The sequence below is a fragment of the Carlito syrichta genome, unplaced genomic scaffold (assembly GCF_000164805.1).
Source record: "Carlito syrichta isolate Samal-C Ts95f unplaced genomic scaffold, Tarsius_syrichta-2.0.1 Scaffold314304, whole genome shotgun sequence".
NCBI lineage: Eukaryota > Metazoa > Chordata > Mammalia > Primates > Tarsiidae > Carlito > Carlito syrichta.
In genome coordinates this window covers 271,146-282,397 of record NW_007258400.1, presented here as the reverse complement: position 1 = coordinate 282,397, position 11,252 = coordinate 271,146, and the positions used below count along the sequence as shown (strand labels likewise).

Below are 11,252 nucleotides of genomic sequence, written 5' to 3'. Positions count from 1 at the left end.
TTGAGTTGGAGTCTCACTCTGTCGCCCAGACTGGAGTGCAGTGACCGCTCCCGGCCACCGCAGCTTCCACCTGCTGGACTCCGGCGATCCTTCCGCCTCAGCCTTCCAAGTAGCTGGAACTACAGGCGCGCGCTACCACGCCCAACTAATTTTTTTTGGTTTATTGTAGAGATGAGGTCTCGCCAAGTTGCCCAGGCAGGTCTCGGACCGGCGGGCTCAGGCAATCCACTCACCTCAGCCTCCAAAGGCACGGGATTACAGGCTGAGCCACCGAGCCTGGCTATACAAAGTAACTTCTAAACAACATGATGACAGGAACAAACCCCACATTTCAAAAATTAAAAGGTAACAAACTGAGCACACTACTCAAGGCACAGAGTGCCAAGTTGGATAAAGATGCATGATCCACCCTTCCATTGCCTTTAGAAAATCCATCTCACTTCAAAATCACCACAGGTTCAAGGTAAAAAGTTGGAGGAAGGTCTTTCATGCAAATGGAAAATAAGAAAGAACAGGAATAGCTATTCTTATATCTGATTTAAAAGACATTAAAGCAAGAAAAGTTAAAAAGGGCAGGGCAGGATACTACATAATGATAAAAGGTTCAGGTTGTCAGCAAAAAATATCCATCTTGAATGTTTGCACACCCAACAAAGGAGCTTTTAGATTTATACAACTATTGTCAATTAACCTAAAAGAGGTAATAGACAGTCATACAATAATAGTAAGAGTCTTCATTACCCTGCTAACAGCTTTAGATAATCATCAAGGCAGAACTTAGCAAAAAAGAATATGGAAACTTAACTTGACACTGGACCAATTAAGTTATTTATTTATTTATTTATTTATGAATATGTGGGGTACAACTCAGGGTTAGGAATGCAAATGTTCATTATGCCAGTACCCTGGTTGATGAAGTGTGCCCCTCCTCAATTCTAATAGACATCAACAGAAAACTCCATTCAACAACCACAGAATATACATTACTTAGATGAACACATGAAATATACTCTAAGATTGACCACATACTCAGCCATAGATCAAGCATGAACAAATTTCACAAGGTTGAAATCTTACCAACCATCTTCTGAGATCATAGTGGAATAAAAATAAATATCAACCTGAACAGGATCCTCAAAAACAGTACAAATAAATGCAAATTAAACAAGATATTTCTGAATGACTTTTGGGTTAGCACAGAACTCAAGACAGAAATAAAAAGAATTCCAGAAAAAAATAAAAACAAAGATATAACATGGCAAACCCTCTTGGAAACCATAAAAACTGTGCTAAGAGAGAAGTTTATAGCATCGCAAAAAAAAAATAAAAAATAAGAAAGAAAGAAAAAAAGAAAGAAAAAGCACACACGCACACAAAAACAATAGAGATATCAAATAAACAGTCTAATATCACACCTAAGGGAACCAGAAAGACAAGAACAATCCAATTTCAAAACAAGTTAAGGAATGAATATTATCAAAGGAAAATCATACATAAATGAAACAGAAACCAAAGAAATCATACAAATGATTATCGCATCAAAAATCTAGTTATTTGAATGAATTAATAAGATTGACAGACTTTTGGCAAGATTGACAAAAAAAGATATAAAATTCAAATAAACACAATTAGAACTGAAAAGTAAGTTGTTACAACTGACCATAAATTAGAACAAAAGATTATAAGAGATTAGTATGACCATCTATATGGAGGTAGGCTAGTAAATCTAGAGGATAAGGAAACATTCTTGGAAGCAAACAATGTCCCAATATTAAAACAGAGAAATCAAAACCCTAAACAGACGAAGAGCAAGCCAAGTAGTAAGAAACTTCCTCACGAAAAAAAAATCTCTGAGCCTGATGGTTTCTTAGCTAAATTCTACCAGACATATAAAGAAGAGTTGATACAAATCCCACTGAAAATCATCGATGTATTTGAAAAAGAAGGAATCTTCCCCAGTTTATCTATGAATCCAGTATCATCTTGATACTCCCAAATGACAAAGACCCCAAAAAGAAATAAAGTTACAGGACAATTTATCTGATGAACATATATGTCATTTTTTAAAACAAGATACTAGCAAATCACATTCAACAGCACATTAAAAAGATCATTCATTATAACCTGGTCGGTTCATTCCCAGGATGCGAGGTTGGTTCAACAACAAAATCAATGAATGCTATCCACCACGTAAACAGCTGTAAAACCAAAAACTGTATGATTATCTCAGTAGATACAGAAAAATCATTTGATAAAATCCAACATCTCTTCTTCATAGAAATCATCAAATGCCTAGGCATTAAATGAATATTCCTCAAAATAGTAAGAGCTATGCATGTCAAACCTGCAGCCAACAGCAGGAAGAAGTTGGAAAAATTTCTCCTAATAACTGACAAGACAAGGATGTCCACTCACATTGCTCTTATTTAACATAGTACTGGATGTCCTAACCAGAACATTCAGGCAGGAGGAAGAAATTTGGAGTATCCAAATAGGGAAAAAAGAAGTTAAATTGTCCTACTTCACAGAAGATAAGATATTATACCTAGAAAATACTATAGTTTCTTCCAAAAACATCTTAGCATTAATACGCAATTTTAGTAAACTATTTGGAAACAAGGTCAATGCACAAAGATAAGCTACATTTCTATACACCAATAAAACACAGGATGAGAACCAAATTGGAAACACAATCTCATACAAACTAGCCACAAAAAACTCATTATTCATCTAATTAAGAATGAAAGATCTTTACAGTTATAACTTCAAAGCAATGCTCAAAGAAAGAAAAGACAACAGAAATGGAAGAACATTTCATGCTTATGAATTGGAAGAATCTATCATCAAGATTTCTGTACTATCCAAAGAAATCTCATATTAAACACAATTCCTTCAAATTACCAGTAACATTTTTCACAGGCCTAGAAAAGACAATGCTTAAATTCATATGCAAAAAGCAGCCCAAATAGCTAAAGCAATTATCAGTAAAAAGAACAAAAACTGGTGACATCATACTCCCAGACTTCAACCTTTGCTACAGCCAATAAAACCAAAACAGCATGATACTGGTACAAAAAATAGACACACAGACCAATGGAATAGAACAGAGAAACTGAAATTAAAACCACAGAACTTCAATCAATTCATCTTCGAAATAATCAACAAAAACAAACATTGGGGAAAGGAAACTCTATTTAGCAAATGGTGATGGGAAAATTGACTAATCACATGGATCACCACATCACCATATGCAAACATTAACTCAATATGGATCAAGGACTTCAAAATATAAGAATCTTAAAAGGAAACCTAGGGAACACCCTCCTGCACATTGGTCAAGGCGATGAACTCATTGTCAAGGCCTCAAAAGCAAATATAACAAAAACTAAAGTTGATAGCTAGAACCTTAATAAGCTAAAATGCTTTTTGCACAGCAAAATGAACCATCAAGAGAGTAAAGAGACAACTCACAAAATGGAAAAAGAAATTATAAATTATACATTTGACAAAGGGCTAACATCCAGGATCTATAAGGAATTCAATGAATTGACAAGAGCAAAACAATTAACCATAAAAAGTGGGAAAAGACATGAAAAATACTTCTCAAAAGAAAACACAAAGCAGACAAAAACATATTTTAAAAAGTTCGGCATCACTTATCATCAGAGAAATGCAAATAAAAACTACAGTTAGATACCATCTTATACCAGTCAGGTTGGCTATAAAAGATTAAAAAAAAAAAAAGACAGACAGAAAGAAAGAAACAAGTGTTGGCAAAACTATGAAGAAAAGGAATGCCCATACTTTGTTGGTAGTAATAATGTAAAGTAATAATGTAAGCTAGTTCAACCTTTGTGGAAAGTGGCTTGGAGATTTATCAAAGAACTAAAATCAGAGTTGCCACTTAACCTCCAATTCCACATCTGGGAAACTACCCAAAGGAACACAAATTGTTCTACCAAAAAGACACCTGCACTCATATGTTTATTGCAGCACTATTCACAATTGCAAAAACAGATAATCAATCCAGATGCCCATCACAGGTGGACTGAATAAAGAAAATGTGGTACATATACACAATGGAAGAACAAAAGTGAATTAACATAGAAACAAAAAACCGAATATCACGTTTTCACTCATATGTGGATTCTAAATATTGTGCACACATGGGCATAAGAATGGGAAAAATTTCCCTCCATAGCACAACTGAAAATCTCAAATGGGAAATAAAGGAGGGAAGAAAGGAAGGAGTATAAAAATACAAAAACATCCATTGGGTACCATGCCCCACTACGAAGGAGGCTGGGGAGACTTGTCAGTAGCACCAAGCTCACTCATCATCAAATAATACACTTATGTAACACACACACACACAGACACACACACACTGTAACACACACACACAGACACACACACACACACACACACACACACACACACACACACACACACACACGATGGCCCTTTGCAAATCAGGAAGCAGGTGCCCTCCAGCCACTGGATAGGCTGGCACTTTGATCTTGAACTGTCAGAAATAAATGTGTCTTGTTTACACCACACAGCCCAATGTAATTTGTTATAGGTGCCTGAGTTAAGATGCTTTCCCAAGGTATAATAATAAGAACTGATTCCAGAGATTTTCAACTGTCCCCTAGGGGGAAAATAGGCCTTAGGTGAGAACCACAGTCCTATGTGTAATGTATGTGTGTTAGGACATACAGGAAAATACTAAGAGAAGTTTGTCCTTGACCTAAATTTCTCCTCTTTGGCCTATAGTTCATTACATCTTTTATATTGGCCTACATTTTATTACATACAGTTCATCTTTTACATTATTTTAAAGTTTATTATTATTTATTTTGGAATGCAATTCCTCTTGTCATTATTTTGATTGTAATTATTGAAACTCCTCAGTTTTCTTTTATCCCATCATTGACATTGCTGTCTGAGCAAAGTTCGAAGAACTTGCCTTAGCACAAAGTTTCATTATGATGTTTCTAGCCTATTTTTTCTATCTTATTACTTGCCATTCTTCATAGGTAACCTAAGCTCCTTACTTACACATCAGACTCCAGTTTCTCCCTCCATCCTTTCCCCTGATCTCTAACCTAGATTGGTAGCCTAAACTCAATCTTTCTAAAGTCACTCTCTCCAGAAAATTTTGAATGCCTTTCTATACATATCTCCATCATACATTATCAACCCAATCACAGTGTGATGGTTAAATTTATAGGTCAACTTGGCTGGGCTGCAGGGCCCAGACATTTGGGCAAACATGATTCTGCATTGGTCTGTTCACTTTTTATTTTTTTGGATGATATTAACAGGTAAATCAGTGGGCTCTAGGTAAAGCAGATTGCCCTCCATAATGCAATATGTCCCACTCAATCAGTAGAAGGAAGGCCTAAATAGAACAAAGTCTGGCCCAAGCAAGAAGAAATTCTGCCAGAAGATAGCCTTAGGACTTAAACTAGAACTCTTTCCTAGGTCTTTAGAGCATTGGCCAACTCTGAAGAGCCAATTTCTTAAAATAACTACCTCTCTCTCTCTGTGTATATGTGTATATATACATGCACAAGCAAACATATATTGGTGTGTGTATATATGCGTACACATACATACATTATAAATGATATATGTAAATATCATATTGATTCTGTGTCTGTGGCGAATCATGACTAAAACTTAATATACAATGTGTAAATCTTTCCCGTGAAGTACAAGCTGTTGTGTGTTACGTGTGTTTGTATTTGTGAGTACATAATTTCATATCACGAGGGCTATAGTAATACTAGCATATCACAGGTAGTTAAAAGTTTAAAAATCACTTTATAATCATTGCTGTAGTTAACCACAGTTACCCTACTTATCTATTGAACACCAGGTCTTATACTTTCTATCTAATTTATATTTATACCCTCTCAACTGTACATTTCAAAATAGATAGAAGTGAATAATAGGGATGTTCTTAGTATAAAGAAAATATAAATATTTAAGGTAACATATAATCAACTATTCTAATTTGCTTATATGAATATTGCCAATACATATGGGTACCTTGAAAATATGTACAAATTTATGCACCAATAATAAATATATAAATAATTGTACCTTCCTTCTTTTAAAATTTGAGATGACAGAAAACATCATTAGTGCCAAATTTTAATTTTTAAAAAAATTTTATCAATATTTAGCTAATATTTTTACATCAAACAAACATCATGTAATATCTTTATTACCCAAAGACAGTGACTGCCTTTGGCAAAAAAAAAAAAAAAAAAAAAAGTCTATATGAGGTCTTTCACAGGGCTACAGTTTTTATACATTTAGATAAATTATAACTACTGTTTGTAGTTGAAAGTATTATTAAAGTATGGCATTTTATGAAACGTTTTTTTCTGGTTGGGCAACTGAACGTATTGACTACAATTTTTCATTCCCTAATTAGAGATTGATTTCTGTTACTGGGTTTATAAATATTATTTTGTATACTCTACCAATCCTGCTTTTCGCACAATGTCTAGCTGTTGTTTTCAGTGTGACACGATACGGTTCCTGTACTTGCAAATGGAGCATAATTGTGGAATATATACATTTGTGTGCAGAAAACTGTTTCTCTGCTTGCATGCTTGCTATGGGCATACTTTGTAATGGTAACAATTGTGCTCATAGAAAATAAAACTGAAAGCCTTTACAAATATTTTACGAATACTAAAGAAAGATTAGTATATTAATTTTTGTTGAAATGAATGGAAACTGAGAACTTCATGGGAAAAAGCAAACACATTTGTTAAGAATTTCAAAATTTCTAGGGTCTTTGGTTTTTCAAAAGTATAAATATAGGGTAAATAAGTATTTTTACAGCCCACTTGATTTTATCATAAATGAGACAAAAATAAAACATTTATTCTTATGCAACAACTCTGTCTCTTCTGCATGACATACTAAAATAAAATATATGATTATGTGTTTGGCACTGTATTATATTCTTCATTCAATCTAATTTAATTCTATCAACATATTTATGTAGCATTATTATTCTTTCTTCATGTGTTAGGTATTTGAGATTCTGCAGGATTGAATGACTGTATAAGATCACTAATATGGTGGGTAGAATAACTGGAATTCTTACACCGGTTTCCGTGTATTTAGAATCCAGTCTTTACATCAGCAATCTATTAACACTACCTCAATAACATTTATTGAGTGACTACCAGGTACAGGACGCTTTACTAGGTGCTTTACAAAGTACATTGCTTCATGCATCTTCACAAAACTCTGAGTGATAAATATTGTTTTTCCTTTTACATATAGCAAATACATATTTTGTCTTTTACATAAAAAGAGTGGAAGATTTCCTAAAACCACACAGTTAATCTTATCAGAGGAACCAAAGTCAGAGATGAATGTTAATCCCAAATCCTCCCTTTTTGGCATGATAGCTATCCTTCCTATCATTAAGAGATCGATAGATTTTATATTTTGTAATTAAATATCACTACAACAGTTTTCTCAGTCAATTATGTTCACATCCAGTAAGTGGAAAAATTAATCTGTGTGGTCAGTACATTTATGAATATATCTAAATATATTATTAATTTACAGAAACACATCTATCATGTTATTCAATTAAAAAAACAGCAAGTATCATAATTTAATTATATTAATACAAAACAACATGGAAATAAACTATATGGTATTTTATAGAGTTAAATTGATGTGAGAGGCAAGAAAAATCTTTATATGTCTAAAATATTGACACATTCCATAGCTTACTAAACTATTAGCACAGAAAACAACATGGAAATAAACTATTTGTGTTATTTTATAGAGTTAAATTGGTGTGAAAGGCAATAAAAATCTTTATATGTCTAAAATATTGATGCATACCATACCTTACTAAACTATTAGCGCTGTCAGGATCTTGTGCCAAAACTGTGCCAACGATGGTTCCAATCTTGGCATTTTCGTAGACTTCCATGTCATAAGAAGGCATGGAAAATTGTGGTGGTTCATCTACATCCCCAACAATGATCTTCAGCATGGTAGCATCTTTAAAAGGACCCAAGTGAGAAAAGCGAAAGTCAAGATGTGTATTGGCTCCTTCTATGTTGAGGGTATATGACTTCTTTTTCTCATAGTTCAGTGGCTGTGGGGAAAAAATAAGATTTCCTATATTATGACTTCCATTACTTTCCAAATAAGGATTATATATATATTTCTATTTCTGCCAAAACATAAGTTGGCTAGAAATAAGTAATTCCAGCTTTATTTTAAAACACAGTTTGAAGTTTATCATGACAATAACATCTAAAACAGAAATCGTGGAAACTTGGGACTGAATTAATAGTGATTTTACAGAGTCTAAAATATAGTATAACTAGGTACAAAAGGATATTCATTGTAGGTGAAAAAATAGTGCTTTTTGGAGACTTTCATTATTAGTCTCCTCTAGTATCATCTTTCTGTCTCTTCTTCAACCTACCTTATTAATCTTAAAAGTATCTGTTATGAATTTCTTAAAATTTTCAGAATAAAGTAGAACATTTTTACATTTCAGCAATTTATCTAAAATCATTGATTTTTTAAAAATATGCTGTCAACTTATTTTCACCTTGCTGATTTTAAGGCTTTTTTAAAAAATCTGACAAAGGTTTAGGTTTTCAAGTAAACAATATTTTCTTGGAACTTCAGCAAAATGTTTTATACAGAACACTGAAGTTCATTTCTATTGTTTTGATTACATTTATTCAATTATTCATTTTGCTGGCAACACATTTCATTTATTTTGTTATATTTTGATGTTGGGATCAACTTTGCTTTTTTAATTATAGTTTTCTTTCTATTTGTTCGTTCATGCAAATTTTTAACTTTAAGCCTATATTAATAGTTTCATATCATCTTTTTAGTTTTACTCTTATTTTTAGTTATTTACCTTCTGTTAATAATACATATCAGGCATTATGAATTTGACTTAACACATAATAATGAACCTGTGTTTTGACCCAAAGAATATATGGTCTATTGTAGGGCATCAAATAGTAAAAAGGTACTTTATGGTCCTTTGCGTTTAGTGCAAAAAGATATATTAGGTATTATAGACATGAATAAAAAATGATACAAACTTAAATTTAGGGTGTATGAAAACAACTGGGAAATGTTTTCAAGAGGAAATGTCTTTTGGATAAGAACTGAATATTTTGAAAGTACTCAACATAATGCACACAACAGGGTCTGTGATGAAAATAAATTCATATTTAGTTTTAAAAGTTAAAAGTTCCCATAGTGAAGTTAGTGCAGGTGATCCAGAGACCAGTCTTTCATTTTGAACTGGTTGAGGTAGCCACGGATGCTGGACTTGCTATAAAGATCTGTGAGAAATGCATAAAAGAAAATACTACAATATTTTAACAGTTTTTATAAAATTATATATATATTTCTAAATATTACAAATTTATATTTTCAAAAGTTGACCATGTATACAATACACAGGCATTTATATATATTTACACAAATATTATAAACTTTAGATTTACATATATCTTTAAGAACGTTAATTGATTTTGAAATTTATGATCTACCATTGGGAGCCATTTTCTTCTGAAGGAAATTAGACTAGAAATAAATTGCTAAAATAGCTAACACCTATCCTGTTTAAGATATTGTATATTCCTAGTTGGGTCTACAGATTAAACTTTGTTTTTCCTTGACTCTTTCATCCTTTCAATTAATTCATGGCAATACATATTTGATTAATCTACCAATAAGCTTTACCTAAATTTAGATAACTTGTTTTATAAATGGTACATACTTGCTTCCTATCAGGAATTGCGTGGGTGGAAATGGACCCTTCTGAATTTCAGGAGCCAGTCAGAATCCAGTAAGCTGAAACCCTGGTAAGTATACCTTTTTTTGTTTTTAAGATTGATGTCTATATTATTTGGAGTCAATGTCATGCATGTGGTAGGCTTTTGATGCTTAAGATTTTTAGAACTAAAAATTAGAATTTACTTACTTTATTAATGATTTTTAGCATCCTTTTTTTTTTTTACAATAACACTAGATTAAAGGTCATCTCCACTTATTTATTATTGTAGGCTATTATATCTTTCAGACTTTCAAAGAAATCTGTGAGGGATTTTGGAGAAATCCAGTGCTATCTGATATTACTATTAAACTGTGCATTCATGATGACAATTATCTCTCCCATTTTTTTTTTAGCATGTCCCCTAGCAAGTTAGATGTCATTTGTCTTAACATTAACCTACCTACTGCTAAGGTGCAGGGTGTTTATGTGGACATATGGTTTCATGTTGATGATAATCTAATATATATTTAACTACCCAGGTCAGGGATAATCATTTTTAGGAATTATTTGCCAGAAGTGACAGATGGATGGATGGGAACCCATGCGGAGTCATGAAGAAATGAGGGTATTATTTTAGGTTGGGACAGGAATTCAGAATCAGTTGAATTGTTGCAATTGGAAATATTTTAATTACCTCATTTATGAAAAGAAGTTGGTGAGACTGAATTGCAAGTACAGAATAACTGGGAAGAAATTAGATTTGTCTATTTCTGAATATTTTAGGATTATATATTCAAATATAAATTTTACACTGGTTTTATTACAACCACAATAATATTTAAGTTAAATTATTATTGTTCTATTACTAACTCTAATAAAGCTGTTCAAGTATTCATCTTTTAAACGGGTCTTCCAGAATGTCCCAGTAGTCTTTTGCTTCTGAGAAACTACTTCTGTGGGGTTTCACTTTCCTTGGATACCAATAGATCTCTTTCTTTTTTTTTTTTTTTTTTTAACTTAGAAGTAGCTTATCAAAAACAGTATACCAGAAACAGTAAGGTATACTTATCCAATCCATAATTTTGATAAGGAAGTGAAAGAAAAAAAAAAACCTAAAAAAGAAACAAAATTATTCAGGCAATTGAGATATCACACAAAGTGATAACATGAAGTATATGATTCACAGTTTATAAAACACAAAACATAAATTGCCTGCCCTAAAATATAACAAAACAAAAAAAGTAATTTCATAAACATGAAGGATAGTCTAAACCTGATACGGGCAGTTGTAGAGCCAATGATTGTTCATGAGAATAAAACAGAGGTTTTTTGTTTGTTTGTTTTTCTTCTCATTCTTTTTTTTTTTTTCATTTGGAGTCTCACTCTGTCGCCCAGACTGGAGTGCAGTGGCGGGGAGCGGCCACTGCAGCCTCGACCCGCCGGG

At 32.7% G+C, this 11,252-nt stretch overlaps 1 protein-coding gene across 2 annotated transcripts in view; it reads right to left on the bottom strand.

Annotated features, from left to right (window-relative positions):
- CDH18 (cadherin 18) overlaps positions 1–11,252 on the bottom strand; it is a 280,274-nt gene that overhangs the window by 86,653 nt on the left and 182,369 nt on the right. For both annotated transcript variants that reach the window (XM_008071385.2, XM_021719205.1), the window contains one exon: positions 7,896–8,149. In XM_008071385.2, the coding sequence (XP_008069576.2) occupies positions 7,896–8,149 (254 nt within the window). The remainder of the gene's footprint in view (positions 1–7,895; positions 8,150–11,252) is intronic.